This window comes from Centroberyx affinis, unplaced genomic scaffold (genome assembly GCF_046629955.1).
Source record: "Centroberyx affinis isolate AG114_WGS23_722 - 3 ecotype Tasmania unplaced genomic scaffold, CSIRO-AGI_Caff_v1 ptg006131l_1, whole genome shotgun sequence".
NCBI lineage: Eukaryota > Metazoa > Chordata > Actinopteri > Beryciformes > Berycidae > Centroberyx > Centroberyx affinis.
Window position 1 is genome coordinate 63727 of NW_027283119.1, and position 16868 is coordinate 80594.

A 16868-nucleotide genomic window follows, 5' to 3' on the forward strand; every position below is an offset into this window, starting at 1 on the left:
GGCCGACACACGATAGAGCCTGTACAGAATATGGACTAGAGAGATAAGATAACATCCTGCAAGGTTTGTCAAATCTAGAGTGGCCATCATCACTCCACACGTGCAATTATAAGATCTTGAATATCATTTCATATGAATCTCATGCTCATCATACATCAGATATGATCAGTGCAGCGTTTGAGTGAAATTCACCCACCTCCATAGCAGCAAGCCTTACCGCTTTTTATGACATTATGAACCCATCCACGGACATGTGACTTTTGATTAGGGCTGTCTCATAAAACAAAAGGTTACAGTACTTCAACAACTCACAGAATATACAATATATGTGTAACTAAATTGAGATACATGATGTCTGAGAGTTATGCCATCGTTTCATGGCGGTCCTCACAGCTGAATGGACTATAAAGACTCCATTTTGCAATTTGGTTTATTGTGGCGGTGAGTCTTTGATTAAGAACAGTGCCAAAAACTTGTTGTTTTTCGTTCTCTTTTTTGTATGCTGAATGCTTTCCACTGCATCTCTTTTTAGTCCATAATCTTAACATCAGGAAAATATACCTCATACACCCTTCTCATTGGGATCAAAATTTCAAAACTTTTCAGGATACTAAGATCACTTCTTAATCCTGGAAGTAGAATGTTCAAATATCATCAAAAACACATCTTTGTCCTTGTCCTTCAGTATCATTAATTAAAGCATCTTGAAGCATCAACTTTAGGTCTAGTATATTGTATTTAATCTAAAATGTCTCGTTGCCTGGCCATCATCCAAACATGGTGCTTTTCCCAAATCTTCATACAACCTGGGCCTCCGAGCAGAGGGCTGGCTAGAGTTTAATAGTCCATGATGCGTCTGATGGAGCCGACCCTGGCGCTCCTGCCGCCCCATTCACTGAATCTCTGGTACTCTCCGGGTCTTATCAAGTACATCCTGCCCCGGTAGTTTGGATGCTCATAGAAGAGCCAGTTGCCGCCCTTCACGTTGCAAGAGAAGATGTCGTTCATATGGAAGCGGTCCATGACGCTGGGACAGTCGTCCATCACATCCATCATCTGACCTCCGAACTCTATCCGCTCATACACACGCATGTTGAAAGACCCGGGTTTCTGGGTTTGAAGGGGAGAAGGGGGGATTATTTAGCAAAGCACTTCCTCATAGACAGTTCCTATCATAGTCACAAACCTCAGTTTGGCCCAATACTATTTGCAGTATCACTGTAATAGTTTCATGCCACTATAAATACAGTTTTCCTTGAAACAAAAGGCTTTATTATAAAGCTCTCATAAGCTATTAGTCATTGTTTAGTGTTTATGAACACTTCATTAATCATAATAGACATTATAACTCAAAAAATTATGTAACATATAATGCATAGCTATGAATCATTTCAAAATGTATTGTGGTTACTAGGCCGATATGGTTTTTTCAAGGATGATACAATTCTGATATTTTTAGACTGAAGTCACTAATAACTGATACTTTGTGCCAATATTCATATTCAATATATCTTTAAATTTCACCAGTTCCGTGCCATTACAAGCATTCAATGTTTCCCCCAGTATTTTATTCTTGTCAGAGTGGAAAAACTTTAGCAGCATTTAGACCATCATGGGACACTAAAACTCTCCACTGAAACCCAGACTAATGAAATTCTTTTAGAGTAGCATCTCTTTAGGCAGAGTGACCCACTTCACCTATTCACTGACAGGGGAAACTCTGGGATATATTAGACATTTAAATGAAGAATTAATTTATGAAAAAGATTATTGAACAATCAGTGGCGGTGGACGATACAATATCATCCAGTATCCAATATTTAATAAAAGCACCATATTGGCCCAGTATATCAGCAAACCAATGTATGGGTGTAACCCTAGTGAGTACACTAATGTTGCGTAACCACAGCTGTGAGCCAGGTTAAAGACAGATTATGGGTACACAGAGAGTCTATTCATCCATGATAAACATATGATGTGAGCTCACCGTGGGGATGATGCGACAGGAGCTGATGGAGTCATTGTCACCCATCCAGCAGTGGTACTCTGGGTAGTCCCCCTTCCTCAGGTAGTACTGGTTTCCCATGTAGTTGGGTTTGTCATAGACCATGAAGCAGCCGCTCTCCACCCTGATGGAGTTGCAGCGGTCGAAGTGGCACAGCAAGTCCACACAGTCGCTGTTGTACTCAAAATGGCGCCCACAAAAGTTATTTTCCTCATAGAAGATAATCTAGACATGGAAATCATATGGTTTTGTTTAGTAATTATAATTTTTCCATAGAGTGTGTTGCAAACTCTTTTCAAATTCTACAACCGATTTTTCCTGCTTAATTTACTATTTGCTAGGCCACTCCTTGCTTGTAATTCAACCTCTCTTCATTTCAAGTAAACTACTGAATTACAATAATGGCTCACAATAAAGCTCAAGAATTCAAATGAAGTACCTGCGTGCCTGTTTGTATTTGTTTACTTCACAGTTTTAGCACTTTTCCCGCACTGCATCGTCATATAACAACATGAACAACATATTCTCTTCCCCATGCCCTCCTGGGAGCTGTGATGTTTACCTTCCCCATGTTGGCCGGTTTGCCTGTGCCTTGCCCTGTGTGGTCCATCCAGCTCTTTGAAGACTCCCACCTGTCACATATATAGTGAATGTGAAATGCAGACTCTGCATGTGTCATTCATATTGTAATAGCCGGCGATCCTTTGTGTCCTCCTGAAGAGATGGTTATGAGTTATGTTTTTACAGGTGAGAGCTGGCAGGATGTTTGGGATTGGGCAGGAGGTCTTTGTATGAAGCTCAACAGATAGAGCTGCTGTCTTTTTCATCAGTGTCCTGGGTAGAGCTTTTGTACAATTCAGAAAATTAGGTCATACTCTTTTTTTTCTGGTTTATATTCTCACCCAAACAGCCATGAGCCAAAGCTGTATGGCTGATCCAAGTATAATTTTAGGTCTTTGTGTGGATATTTTTTCTTTTGCCTGCCTAAATATTGCTCTTCGACTCTAATTATATGAAGAGAAATATATGGATCAATGAGAAATTAGCATTTTGAGACTTTCTCATCCCAGTATACTCAGTCTCCTAGTTTGTTTTCAATGCCCACCAACAATTCAAGATACATTTAAAATCATTCAGTTTGGCCTTACACTGTTTACGACATTGTTTAATTTTTCTCTTCATATTTAATTTCATAAATTTGATCTGAAACTGTCTTCTCAGATTTTTTTATTTTTTTTTTTACAACAATTTCTAGTAAAATTTGGTTCATGTGTTTCATATTTAAAGATAGTAATATCACTATTAGAACAGGAATTCAGATGTGCTAATTCTGTACCATACCATCCACAAGATCAGCATATTGTGAGAGAAATCATAATATTAAACTTACATTAACCTATTACTATCTCAATATAGTACAACTGACTAGTAGTGGCCCTTTTTGTCAACAGTATATTATGTTAATGTTTTAACTACAATTTCAACACTATATATTCTCTTACCCACTGCCCTCTGGTGGATGTGTTCAGTGATGCCATCATTATGTCTTATCTAAAGAAGTGCAGATAAAACTGCTCTTTACTTAAATGATTCATCATTGGTTAAAGGGTAATAATTTAAAAAAAATGATTTGAAATGTTAAAATCCTAAGCAATGCTGGCTGAATTCAACGCATAATGATCCCTACATTCATTTGTAGTGGATTTCTTCCATGTGATTTGGAAACCTGATTTCCAAAACAATGTAAAGGTTTTCAGTGTGCGCACTACAAAGTCTGTGGTTTTATTTTGTTTTGTTTGGGTTTTTTTTTAACTGAATTATATCATCGTGTAGCCATTAAAAGTGGATTGAGTGAGAGGTGGACTGCGGAAAGACCTTTCTTCAACACTGTAATAGATAACGCTTGACTCTCGGTGTGGTAAGTGTCAGCACTGCCAGTATTTTATTCAAGCCTCTGATCAGAGCCAGGATGTCAGACCACGACCCCATCACATCCACACCGGAGAACGTGCCCTCCAAACGCAGAGAGCAAGAACAAAACTGAATACACTTGAGCACTGACACCATTTTATTCAGCGTGTGGAACAAGGCAAAGAGCAGACATTTCACGAGAACTGTTCTGTCTTTAGAGATCCATGATGCGCCTGATGGAGCCGATCCTGGGGCTCATGCCGCTCCAGTCGCTGTACCTCCTGTACTCGCCGGGCCTCAGGTAGTAGTGACGGCCTCTGTAGTGGGGCTGCTCGTACATCAGCCAGTGGCCGTCCATCACGTTGCAGGAGTTGAAGTCAGACATGCGGAAGCGGTCCATGCAGTTGGGGCAGTCGTCCATCAGCTCATTCATCTGACCTCCCATGTCGAAACGCTCGTACAGCCTCATCCTGAAGTTGCCACGGTGCTAATGTGGGCAGGGAAAGGTCACAGGGTCACTTTACAGCGAGGACCATGTTCAAACATCTGGCAATGTCATTCAGACTTACAAATCTCATAATTTTGCCTCATTAGTAAATACATGAGAGTTTTGTTCTAAAATGAGATAAAAATTACACTGAACCTTACACTCACTGTGGAATGTTACTACAGTTATTGGTGGACTTTTGTTATAAAACTGTGTTATATCTTGAACAAAGAGTCATGCATTTTAGGTAACAGTTTTTTTCTAAACAGATATGAAGCCTTTTTTTCCTTCATTTATCTACAGCACCTGCAGTTAGATAAGAATAGAATAAGAAATGAAGAATAAGAAAACCCTGCACCACTTTTGATAGACTTAGATCAATCCCTGGACTGTGAGACTATATTTGACTGATATTTGTCCAATATAATGTGTATTATATTGACAAAGATTAGTTAACACTGTTATAAGAGGTCTTACCATGGGGATCATGCGGCAGGACCTGACGCAGTCACTCATGTTCATCATGCGCATGTAGTCGGAGTACTCTCCCCTCCTCATGAAGAACTGGTTTCCCATGTAGTTGGTGCGGTCATAGATCATGAACATGCCGCTCTCCACCCTGATGGACTGGCAGCGGTTGAACATGGAGTGCAGGTCAGCGCAGTCACTCATGCACTCATAGTGACGGCCTCCAAAGTTCCTGTCCTCGTAGAAGATGATCTGATGGAGCGAGGAGGCAAAATGAGGCAACACATCACAATTAGCTCATTTTTGAAAGGAACATCAGAAAGGTACATCAGTTTGTGGACATTTGGCGTTTGTCTTCTTTTGTAATGTAAAAAAAAAAAAAGAGGATTAAACACAAACCTTTCCCATCATGGTTGCTGCTGTTGGTTGAGCTGCTCGCTGTGCTTCTGCCATGAAGTAGAGGTCATCTTTATATACTTTACCCTGAGGGCACAGGTGCTACCGTATGTGTTGTTATTCAAATGAGGCCTGGTGTCAGCAGAAACTCTACAGGAGTCTTCCCACTCCTGTTTGTCATGTCCTCTGTCATGGTTTACAGACACAGCTCAGCTTCCAGCAAGAGCCACAGCATTGACAGGCACTGGAAAGGTCAGTGGCACTGTGACGTAATCAGATTCATATATAGGAAACTAAATGTACTGTATACATACAATGTATGTATACATTAGCAAATAAATGTATACGTAAATAACTGTGTACGTTACTAGTACTTAGTGCTTGAGTGCAGTGGACTAGTCAAGATTTGTAACTGCATACATTAGTTTATAGATATGTTCTATAGCAAATACAAAGATGGTTGGTATTGGTATAATAACTCCAGTCATATATTGGTCATATACTGTAGGTTCATGATTAGAATGTGGTGAGAAAAGTTTGGTTTCACTTACTTACACAAAGTTATTAAATCTATTTGTATTTCTGTGTCACACAAAAGAATTCCTTCTATTCAAATAAATGGAAAATAAGGAAAATGTGACATTCTGGGATGCTTGTGTGGCCCCTTTGACCGTTCAGAAACTTTGCAAACAAGCCATTTTTCCCATGTGGTCTTGTGTTGTGTTGTAGTGTGGAGGTTGTGTCCTTTCAGCATTGAACCTTGGGTGACCCTGACCTACCAAAGGACAAAGGTGCCCCAGCAGTGTCAGAGCAGACTAATTCATCACCAGATTTGTACAAAAAAAAAAAAACCTTAGAGAAACCTTAGGCCTACTATTGAAATATCAGGCACTTTTACTGGATAGTAAAAGATAAAACAATAAAATCATAATTATATTCATACTGATACTTCATCCATAGAATATTAATCTGGTCTGGTATTTTGAAAACCGTCTCTTTATGAATCCATCAGCTGAATCAGTCAATACCAGAATGTTTATTCACAAAAAGACAAAATAGTTTACAATAGATCAATTTATTCAGAGTCACTTTAAAACCATGTCATATTCATAAACCCAGGTCCCTTTAGCATGGCCAAAATTAAACATCCCACTCCTGTATTCTATCATATAATAAAGACACATTATTTTATTAACAGTGTCCACATAGAGATGTTTTTTAAAGGAGGCAGAAGGTGTTTGTAATGAAATTGAAACTTAACTAAAATTCAAGATTTTTTTATCAAAAGATCCAACTCAGATTCATGGTTAAAAATCAGTGATTCTACGGAAGGAGCCAGTGGTGGCGCAGGTGGCGCCCCAGTCACTGAACTTGCGGTACTCTCCGGGCCTCATGAAGTACTGGCGGCCGCGGTAGTTGGAATGCTCGTACAAGGTCCAGTAGCCCTCCATGACGTTGCAGGAGTAGATGTCACGGCTGCGGAATTGGTCCTGGACCGACTCGCAGTCGTCGCTGAACTCCATCATCTGGCCCTGGAAGTTGGGCCGTTCGTAGATGCGCATGCGATAAGGGCCTTCGCTGGTCTGGAGAAATACGGAGAAGTACGGTATATGATTAGGTATATCAGTGCAAGGGGTTCTTCAGTGTTCGCTTTCCCTTTTCCGCTACAATTCCTCCACTACATCCCTCCATGGGTGTCTACAATAGCTTATCTATTGTGTAATTCAGACCTTCCACTTGAACCAGAATGGCCTACTTTCATGTCTCATATATGCTGGGGAGACGTTGCTCTGAAGCGCTGAATAATTATCCTTCATTATCTTCATTATCCTCATCATCTAAACATTCATATTTGGAATTTAAGGCCTGCACAATATCTAACCTTAAATCACCCCTAGTCCAATTATATCCATCAAGTCCTCCTGAACTTGAAAGTGTCTAGTGTCTAGTTAGTGAAGCCAACAGGTTACTCACATAAGAGAAGGTACGGCAGGAGCGGATGGAGTCGTTGTAGCCCATCCAGCGCTGGTAGTCGGGGTACTCCCCCCTGGTCAGGACATACTGGTAGCCGGTGTAGTTGGGCCTCTCGTACAGCACCCAGCAGCCGCTGTCCACCTTGATGGAGTTGCAGCGGCTGAAGTGCGGGTGCATGTCGGGGCAGTCTGTGTCGCACTCATAGGAGCGACCCTGGAAGTTTTTATCCTCATAAAAAGTGATCTAGGTGCAGAAGAGCAGGCAGGAGGGAATAAATATGTAGCTTGTTATACTGTGATAACAAGCTCAAGAGATGAAGAACCATAATCAAGTCATGATTGATGCAGTGTTAAGTTATGTCGGTGCTTTATAATCTGTAAAGACACCCGAATTTACAGACTTATATCATCTTTGTGTTTTGTCTTTTAACATGCATTAAACACATAACTTTATCTAACATGAAGGCAATGTAAGAAACCAAGAAAGTGATAACAAGCCCTAGATGACTTGATGCCAGTCTTAACTACTCCTGACACTATTCCTTCTATATTTGCACCAGTGTGTGGTAACAATACAGTATAAGCAGTTAGTTGCTCTGGGCATGAGTGGCAGCTAAATGCCTAGAATGCAAACATGATATAAATGTAGTTACATTACAGTTAGAGCAATTTGTTAAATTGCTGCCTTGGTCAGAGATCTGAACAGTGTACAGTTTACATTGCTGCATGTACTGCATTGGTTAAGGTTATAGGTTTTGCCAATTATTTTTTTTAAGGATTAGGGAAGACAGATACAGACAGATAACGAGACAACGCAGTCTTACCTTACTACTCATCCTGCCTTGTGCTGGAGCCAGTCCCGATGCAAAATGGTGGTCTCACAAAGCAGGACCAGAGCCCCACTATATAAACCTCAATCAAAGGGTTAGTAGATCCCACTTTAGTTGTTAGTTCAATGAACGGGGATTTGACACCCTGGTTTCGCTGCCAAAAGTCTTGATCCAGGGCATACAGTAAAAAACCCTGATTCATCAGCACAAAAGTCCTAGCAGGCAAATTACTGACCCTCCATGCCCTCTTTATTGATATGGACGTCGGAGAGAGACGTACTTTATCCACTAATCCATCAAACTGGATTAATCTTTCCACATAGAATGTCAGAAGTCATCACAAAACAACATGGCCTTTGACTATTTGGTAAACAGAGAAAGGGTGGCAAAAGAATATATTGAGTGGCCGGGCAGAAAATATCAATGTCTGTGTATTAATAACAAGGAAATAGTCCTGCAGTGTGGTTAGTGATACCACAATAAACATCATTATTACAGGTAATCAGCCACTACAACCACCATCATCTTTATTGCCATCATCATCAACTGTTAATGACAGCAAAATAGTGCAAAATAAATAAATAACATCACTTTTTCATTATCAAACACATCTAAACACTGAAAAGTTAAATTACTGCTATAGATATCATTCAGTTATCAAGTGAACACCAAACACTACACTGCTGGAACTGGTGACCATCTTCAACAGTAAAACCATACTACTGGCTGAGGAAATACTAGAGGACTGCAGCTTCAGTCCTGCAGGGACTCTTGTGAACCTTCATAGTGTTCAGTTCTATTCTCATGGCACTCGCCGCTGTCCTGTGAGTGAGACAGAGGGGCAGGAGGTGGGGTGTTGGGTAGAGATGAGGTCTGGTTTAGATACACAGGGGGGCAGTAGAGGCCTTTCATTCACTTTTTAAACCACTAAGGCGAAGTTCTCAAAACTTCCATTCATTTGCAAAACATATTTTAATGATGTTTAATAATGAATTTGTTATGGTAAAACTTCCATCCCATTACTTTAAAATTTGCTTCTAATCTGAAATGTTGTTTATGCAGCTAATATAAAAATGATGAAAGATGACTACTGCAGAAATTAGTTCTGGGTATTAATTATAAATATATGATGCTACTCACACTGAGGAAGGAGTGAGATGAGGAGGAAGAAGATGAAGATTGCACTGAGGATCTACGTTCAGCAGGGGCGGTCGCCTTAAACCTCTCAGAGAGCCACCTTTTCAACTTCTGACCTAGGATTAAACAAACAAAAAGACAGCAGCATCAGAAGAGAGTTTGTGAAGGTTCCCGAAATTATTGTGATACGTCCACATGGTAACACAAGATATTTGTGTGGACGTGTTAATGAATAGACACACACATTCACACACTTACTGTGCTTCCTGGAGTGGTCCACAGCCTTGTAAGAGCCCAGCATGGCAAATGGATGGTAGGATAGGGTGAAGGGATGGACAATGGCGCTCTAAGGCAGAAAAAAGGAAAAGATAGATTGTGTAGAATGAGCCATGTAACCAACATTTATATCATGAAGGTTGTAGATTGAAAAAGTTTAATTTTAAAATTACAAAAGTAAATGTGATACTAAAACAATGACAGCCGGATCCACGACTGTGTACAGAATCATACAGAGTCCTCAGAATAATATCCTATTAATATTTCATCTGTTACTGGTTCACATGGACCTCAGTTTGAAACCTTAGCCAGGACACATGTTGTACAGTGTACCTTGGAGTGCTGAGTGGGGTGTGAGGCAGATGGTTTACAGCTATACAGAGCTAAGATTTCCTCCACCGGCAGGCTATTCTGGAGCAGGAAAAAGGTGCAAAGGTTAGAGAGCTGTCATACAAAAACCATTAAATCATAGCCGTTTAGTCAGTAAACATCTGGCATCTGCCTCAAGTCACAACTGAGGAAGGCTTTGGAGATTCTAAGTTGACTGGGAAGATAGTTAATCTGAATGGGACCACCTGGTTTAATAAAAGCTGAATACATATATGAACTTCTCTCACCAGGATCATCCCAGCAAAGGAGGACAAGATCATAGCTTCCCGCTCCAGGTGGTTGGGATACTGGTCACTCACTGAACTGCTTGCTGCTCCACTGTGGCAGAGGGGAAAGGGAGGAGTAGTCACTTGATACAGCTTCTTGTAAACACAGTGTGGATTAAAACAATTTGGGCCAAGATCATGGCATTCAACAACCTCTACTTTCAGCTCCAACATAATAATGAGGCCATCGTCTTAATAGACCAATAAAAGCATCCCTTTTTCAAGTGCAGTATATAATGTAAAGCCCCAAAGGCATGTACACTGTAGTCTATATCTATAAAAGGACAAGCAGCTTACATGATGTCTCTGTCAAGCGCATCCTGTCCTTCTTCCTTGTCCAACCACCAAAGGGCAACAGTAATGGCAAGGTCATAATGAGCCTGTAACATGCACACACACAAATACATAGGCAGACACACCCAATATATGTACTTTTTTTTTTTTTTTACCAACTCTGCTTCAGATAAGTGAAATCCTGTCAAAGCAATGTAATGTTCTATTTCTGATCTTTTACCAGGTCATCCAGTATTGTGGAGGTCCCCTTCCCCTTGGGGTCAAAGGCATTCTCTCTGAGCTTCTGCCCAATGTAATCAGCACTGTTCAAATTAGAAAACAGGTGCACAAGTTAACGTTTTAAAAAGACACATCATAGCCACATTGTTTTCTAACGATCTTTGGGCTTTAACATCCACTCACAGAAGGGCCTCGACGTCTCTTTTCAATCGCCTTGCCTCCATTTTCTGAATAAATGCTATTCATCTATGACTCCTGTAAAGAGAACATGAAAATGTCTATATATTCATGAGGATAGTGACTGGAAATTGAGTAGAGGAAAGCCTGTGAAACCAATAGATGTTATGGTGGCAGAGTAGGTCAGCTTGCGTAACCATTGTTGAGGGGTTAATTTACTACTAAGGACGCAGTGCAGTGTAGTCAGGACATGAACCTGACACCTGTGAGGGCCCACACAGACAGCTACCAAGAAATGCAATAAGGTAACTGTACTGTTGTTAAAATAAACATATAGGTCCTATGGAATTAAATTAAGCCTTAGAAATAAATGTTCATAATTTGCTGGTGAAGCAGTTAGCCTACGGCACATCGAAAAAAAAAATCCATCTCCTGTACAATATAATTACATAATAACAATGCAATTTACAATAATCTCAGAGAAAATATATTCTTTATTCCATTTAAAAATGGGAAGACCTTACAAAAAATAGGATTGTCCCATGAAAGATAGGATAACTTGAACATGAACCAGTAAGCTTCTGTACTCACCATACAATTCTGTACGACCAGCAACTGTTGCACACCAAAGACAGTAGGTTACGGTACTTCAATTCACATGAAAATACAAAATCCTAAACATGGTTGATTGTAGTCAAGCTAGACTGCAGCTGGCAGTCTTTCTAGGGAGCACCTGCCTTCAAAAGCTATGTGGACCCAAGAGAAAAGACTTCTCAGGTGAACAGCCTGGACTGAATAATTTATGCCCCACCTCCTGTCAATCTCTCTGACAATTACCAACCAGACAACACTGGGAAACAGGCAGAACACTGGTCATCAGAAAACACACATTCATCTTAATGTTTGTCATGTTATGTGAGCATATTGCAGGTGCAAAAACAAACATGCACAATCTTTTCCCAGTCTAGAAAATGGGATTGCCAGCAAACACATTTGTTAGTTTTACTAATGAACAAGTCTTTATTCAAGCATAAAAGAAAAGCAATGAGTTAAAACAAACCAAGTAAAATATATCAATCCACAAAGAGAGAGCTCTCTAAGTTTGGCCTGTCAAGGGTCTTCTTCTGTTTCTTCTTTTTGCCGTCCTTAAATATTGGTGAACTCAGGAACTTGGTATCAGTGTACTTGTCTCCACGCCTCATTTTACTGTTTTAAATTTAAAAAAAATTAAAACAAATTATTATTCCAGGAATGCATTTTTGCTGCTGGCTTGTAAAATTATCATTATTACCATCATCATTGGTAAATACAAAAAACAACAACACTCTGAAAAACGAGTTTAGGACACTGTTTATAGTGTAGAGGTCCTCACCAGTTGAGGGTCGGCTCCTTGTAACTGACTTGAGCATTACGTCTCCTTGTTTGCCTTTGACTTCCGTTACCTGGGGTTGTAAAGGTGTTGGTCAGCGATGTTAAGACTCTTCCTGCTACAACACACAAAATAAAAGAATAAACAGCTTTGCCTTTTAGAATTAAGCACTACAAATAGTCCCAACAAATAAACAGACAAATAATGCACTAGTTCACAAATATCTGCAAATAAAATCTAAAATTCATCCATATCAACACTCAGCCATGTGGAAAGAGAAACAATATATAGGATACCACACCTGGAGAGGCTTCAGCTGTGATTGCAGCAGGCTCCTCAAACACTGCCACCCTGCCTGAGGTCACCCTCTTGGGACTCGAAACCAGGCTGTCGAGTTCAGTGTCAGCGGCGCTGACATCCATGGCCACCCATGGCGGCATCTCATCCATTAGCAGGTCTCTCATATTCTGATGAACTGCCTCACCACTGGCGTCTACTGTGTGACTATAGGCCAACAACACATTAGAGGTCCTCAAATTGTTTGAGAATGAAACCCCATCTTGAGTTTTGCGACTAGAGACAACAAACGTCTCCCTTTTTTGTCTAGAGGAATCAGGTGGATTTGTAGCTTGTGTGGGTGTATGTAGCTTGTATGTCTCTCTGTGCCGTTTTGGCTTCTGATCCATCCTGGGCTTTGAGTTTGTGGGTTTGGAAGTAAATAAATGTTCATAGATTTCATCCTTCTCATTCATGTCAGAATGTGACTCAACCACTTGTAAAACTTCCCCTTCTCCTTTATTTGCAACGTTAATATTGTCCATGCATGCACTGGCATGGAGGGGTAAGGTGTCACTGGGGTGCTGAGGATAATATGCACCATCCTGAGGCCTAAATCCTTGGGTGCTATGACTACGTTTCTTCTTCTTTTTCTTGTCATTTGAAGAGTCAACAGACTCCTCCCTCTGTGTGGCTTTCCTCTTGCTGGTTCGGCCTGTTTTCTCTCTCCTGTCCTTTTTAGGTCTCTCAAACTCTGTGACTGTAGTAGACTCACTACCCAATGGAAGTATTTCATGGTTATGATTGCTACTAAATTCCTCTGGAATGTCTCCTTGCTCCTGAGTGGCCACCCAAGGACGCTTATAGAAGCTCGGTGTTTCCACAACAAACTCTCCATCGCTGTGTCTTGTGTCAGGGCAACTGTGTTGATTTGGTGGTGAGGCAGAAAGCTGCCTCACCACATTTGCATCCATAACTGCTGGCGATTCTTCTGCCACCCAGTTGTATCCTGTGGCAGGAACAAAGACCTGCTCTACAGCACCGACTTCTGATGATGCGCTGTTTGATGCGGAGCTATCCCTGGTCACCGAGATAACAAAAGTCTCTCTGCATCTTGTTCTGTGCTTCCCTCCAGAATCTGTAGGAGTCTGTATTTTGCTCTGAGGTTTGTTGCCACTGAGCGAAAGACAGCACACATGTTCTGACTCTAGCAATGTGACATTATCATCTGCGCAAGCCAGGAACTCTTTGTGTAATTGCTGGTCTTGGCATGCTTCGTATTCTCCCTTATTTTCTTCTTCCAGTTCATCATCATGGTGATCTAAACTGAGTTGCAGAGTTTTAGACCTCTTTCTTTCACTGTGAGTTATTCTCCTGTCTCTTTCACAAGATGGCAAATCACTTGAGATGACAAAAGTTTTCCTTGTGACTGACTGGTCTGTCTTTGAAACTAAAGAATTCTTCTTGCATTTAGTCTTGGACCTTGCCTCTTCTGGAATATCTTTCTCTGATGAGAATTTCACACTATCTTTGCCTTTCGAGCACTGAATTACTGGGTCCATAAAATAATCATCCTGCTCAGGTAAGACAATGTTATGGCACTGTGACTTTGACTTGGCAGGGTCACATGATTTGACAATCTCCTTCGATGTTTTCTGACGGTTGCAAGCCTCAGAATTGTTCAATTTGGGATTACGAGAGGTAATATTAGTTCTACTTTGTGCATTGTGTGGCTGAAGCTTAATGATCTCAGTGTCTGTAAAGGCCTCCTGTGTAAGGTTGTCTGCCTGTAACAAAGTGACAGTGGGTGCACTTTGCATCTCAGTCAACCCAGAATCTGCAGACTTCCGATTCTCATCCCCACTAACTTGTTCCTTATTCTTTTTGTCTTCCTTCACTGCCTTCACAACTGCTACATTTTTCGTATGTGTGTTTTTCTTCCTTTTCAGTTTGCTAGAGCTACCGTTTTCTTTGCCCTTGGTTTCCACAGTGACTATTTCAGTAGCATTACTTAGAGTCATCTCCATCATTGTGTTCAGAAGCATAGTCTTTTGTCCGTTATCATGCTCTGGCTCAGTCGCTATAACTGAGCTGCTGGGATGATAAACGACATCATCAGAAACAGACGGCTGTGGCTTTTCCGATGTTTTGTCAACTGAGGGGGTATGACCGTTCTGAAGACAGGGGACTGAGTTAATATCAAATAGGGACTGAGAGAATATCTTTGACAACCTCTCTACTTCATCCCTTAGGCTGCTAGACTGGCAGGATGTTCTTGTCGGGATAGCTTGCATATGTGGACTCAAAGGCCTTTCCATATCATTTGTGGTATCTGCGAAGAAAAGATGTGAAAAATAGAACATTTTAGTCAACATTGCATCTGTATATTAAGGCAGAAAATAATGTGAAAGTAATTGATTATAAAAATTCAAAACTTATATTCTCATACCTTTACAAGTATGACTGGACTTGCTGGGTCGGCTCTGGATACCTACAATGTTTGTAGAGGTGTCTTTCTCAGATGGGTCCATTGTTGTCTGTTTAGTGGGACACATCTCATCCCTTGAAAGTTCTGGCTGAGGAGGTAACTGAACTGTAGGCCTACATACGGGAGTTGCGGAGAGGGAGAGGGAGAGAGAGAGAGAGAAAGAGGGGGAAAGATTAATTCAAAAACATAAAAACTGCGCTTGGTCCAAAAGCACATATCTAGCCGAGATATTTCCTCACCTTTCCATCTGCATATTGTCATCATTGGTGTCGACAGATTGTCTGTTGTAGTCATCAGACAGTTCAGATAGATCCTATAGGAAATAATCACAATCATAGACTTTAGACTCTGGTTCTGTTGACTGCATTTTCTGACATTTTCATACCCTGAGAGACTTGACAGACAACTCAGACATGCCACAGACAAAGAATAATATGTTGATACATATTGAGAGGCATCCTCACAAATTCAGAAGAGAAAAGGTCAGCCATCCTGCCCAAGTGATGCAGAGTGTTGCTACGGAGGTCTTTCAGGATGAGGAGCTGTGAGAGAACAAACCAATGAATTACAACCAATTCAGCAAGAGTAGATCTCTTAGACTGTTGGGAACAGACCAACCAGTTTCCTGTGCTTGTATCTCCTGGAGGCCAGCTCGAAGCACAGAGCCTCCACTTGCTTCTGCAGGTACACAGCGTCCATCTCCAGCTGCCTGCTCCTCTCCTTCTGGGTCTGCAAGGCAACAGCTAAGTCCTTGTTGTTGGTCTTCAGAGAGACCTTGAAGAAGGAGGAGGTGTCTGGTGTGGGCATGAAGAAGCACCACAGAATTAATTCACGGTATATGAGAATTACTTCACGTTTTGTCTGCCTGCAGCCAAACAATGTCTGAAAACCATAAAGCCTCTCTTTGTAGTACAACACAGTGGAAGAATGCAAAGCACAAACTCTGCTCACAGTGTGTATCTGTATCTAAGTGAATGACAAACTCACTGAGCATCTTATTCTTGATCTTTGAGGCCGCAGCCGAAGTCTGCTTGGAGGCCTTTGAGGGTATCATATTTTTCCCAGCTAACATAGCCAAATGCAGGAAGAGTCGTGTGGGTGGGGAGATGAAGGAACTGAAAGAAAACACAGCTGTTAACTCTAGCAAACTAACGTCGCTTGTCTGGTATCCTGTAGCAATTAGATAACGTTAGGTTAGGCGGATGTGCCTGTCCAATTGGGTCAAATTGAAATTTCCATATGCATTGATAAGCCGAAAACTGGTTTGAATACCGTGTACTTACTATTAACGGGAGACCGTCGTCCAAATTCTGCGGTGAAAAGAGAGAAGCACGTTAGAGCGGGACGTGTCCGATAATGGACTTAACAGTGAACCACCTCTTGTATTTTCACAGTTAACATGCATTAGCTAACAAACTTCAAGTAGTAGAAGTAGTTAGCTAAATGTAGCTGGTGTTGTTGTTCTAATGTAACTACCTTAAATGTACGCTAACCTGTTTAACGCCGTTAGCTCCGCTCATTGATAACGACAAAAGACAAGAAAACTTAATGCGAACTTTCTGGCTGAACAATATGAAAACCCCACGCAGTCTCTATTTAAACATAAACAAAACCCCGCCACTTCCGCTCAAATCTTCGGAGGCGTATCCTGGAAATTGACAGCCAATCACAAGGTAGGACAGAGGGAAGGCGGAAGAAGGGAAGGAAGGAGGGGAGGAACAATAGTAAAGTTTACTGTAAAGTACACTGTAAAACCAATGTGATATTTATAACATTCAAAATACTTAATAAAAATTAAAGCTAAAAAGCAACTACAAATATTGTATCTTATAATGATTAGATACATTCCCCAAATCATACCACAACAGATGAATAATATCAGATATCAAATATAATAATATCAGCC

At 40.9% G+C, this 16868-nt stretch overlaps 3 protein-coding genes, 1 long non-coding RNA gene and 1 pseudogene across 5 annotated transcripts; all 5 read right to left on the reverse strand.

Moving 5' to 3' along the window:
• Positions 1 to 837: 837 nt before the first annotated feature.
• On the reverse strand, positions 838 to 2677 carry LOC139638137 (gamma-crystallin S-1-like; annotated as a pseudogene).
• A 1453-nt stretch (positions 2678 to 4130) lies between these two features.
• LOC139638140 (gamma-crystallin M3-like) lies at positions 4131 to 5282 on the reverse strand. The gene is made up of 3 exons (XM_071512177.1): positions 5271 to 5282; positions 4881 to 5123; positions 4131 to 4403 (listed from the first exon to the last, which is right to left on the reverse strand). Exons 1-3 carry the CDS (start codon positions 5280 to 5282, stop codon positions 4131 to 4133), a joined length of 528 nt encoding a protein of 175 aa, XP_071368278.1.
• Positions 5283 to 6503: 1221 nt separating this feature from the next.
• LOC139638139 (gamma-crystallin M2-like) lies at positions 6504 to 10876 on the reverse strand. Of its 2 annotated transcripts, XM_071512175.1 has the most exons (9): positions 10836 to 10876; positions 10654 to 10735; positions 10437 to 10519; positions 10101 to 10191; positions 9817 to 9894; positions 9466 to 9553; positions 9197 to 9323; positions 7242 to 7479; positions 6504 to 6850 (listed from the first exon to the last, which is right to left on the reverse strand). In XM_071512175.1, exons 1-9 carry the CDS (start codon positions 10874 to 10876, stop codon positions 6575 to 6577), a joined length of 1104 nt encoding a protein of 367 aa, XP_071368276.1. In that variant the 3' UTR covers positions 6504 to 6574. The 2 variants fall into 2 exon arrangements, with proteins under 2 accessions (XP_071368276.1, XP_071368277.1); XM_071512176.1 differs by lacking the exons at positions 9197 to 9323; positions 9466 to 9553; positions 9817 to 9894; ... (2 more) ...; positions 10654 to 10735; positions 10836 to 10876 and adding an exon at positions 8065 to 8322 and having other exon boundaries at positions 7242 to 7484.
• Positions 10877 to 11359: 483 nt separating this feature from the next.
• On the reverse strand, positions 11360 to 13349 carry LOC139638145 (uncharacterized). Its single transcript, XR_011694759.1, has 3 exons — positions 12500 to 13349; positions 12202 to 12316; positions 11360 to 12035 (listed from the first exon to the last, which is right to left on the reverse strand). It is a non-coding gene; the product is annotated as an uncharacterized lncRNA (long non-coding RNA).
• Positions 13350 to 13386: 37 nt separating this feature from the next.
• On the reverse strand, positions 13387 to 15769 carry sgo2 (shugoshin 2). Its single transcript, XM_071512174.1, has 5 exons — positions 15581 to 15769; positions 15202 to 15275; positions 14924 to 15075; positions 13434 to 14806; positions 13387 to 13395 (listed from the first exon to the last, which is right to left on the reverse strand). The coding sequence occupies exons 1-5, from the start codon at positions 15767 to 15769 to the stop codon at positions 13387 to 13389; spliced, it is 1797 nt and encodes a 598-aa protein (XP_071368275.1).
• Between the last annotated feature and the right edge of the window lie 1099 nt (positions 15770 to 16868).

Excerpts from the sequence above, each read along its gene's own strand:
- LOC139638140 (XM_071512177.1), bottom strand. Across the intron at positions 4,404-4,880 it reads CCTGCCGCATGATCCCCATG|CACCGTGGCAACTTCAGGAT; the intron begins GTAAGACCTCTT and ends TGCCCACATTAG.
- LOC139638139 (XM_071512175.1), bottom strand. The coding sequence starts at position 10,876 with ATGGAGGCAAGGCGATTGAAAAGAGACGTCGAGGCCCTTCT. Across the intron at positions 10,520-10,653 it reads CCACAATACTGGATGACCTG|GCTCATTATGACCTTGCCAT; the intron begins GTAAAAGATCAG and ends TGCATGTTACAG. Across the intron at positions 6,851-7,241 it reads CCTGCCGTACCTTCTCTTAT|ACCAGCGAAGGCCCTTATCG; the intron begins GTGAGTAACCTG and ends GTATTTCTCCAG.
- sgo2 (XM_071512174.1), bottom strand. The coding sequence starts at position 15,769 with ATGCCCACACCAGACACCTCCTCCTTCTTCAAGGTCTCTCTGAAGACC. Across the intron at positions 15,276-15,580 it reads GATACAAGCACAGGAAACTG|GATCTATCTGAACTGTCTGA; the intron begins GTTGGTCTGTTC and ends TATTTCCTATAG. Across the intron at positions 15,076-15,201 it reads GACAATATGCAGATGGAAAG|GCCTACAGTTCAGTTACCTC; the intron begins GTGAGGAAATAT and ends TCCCGTATGTAG.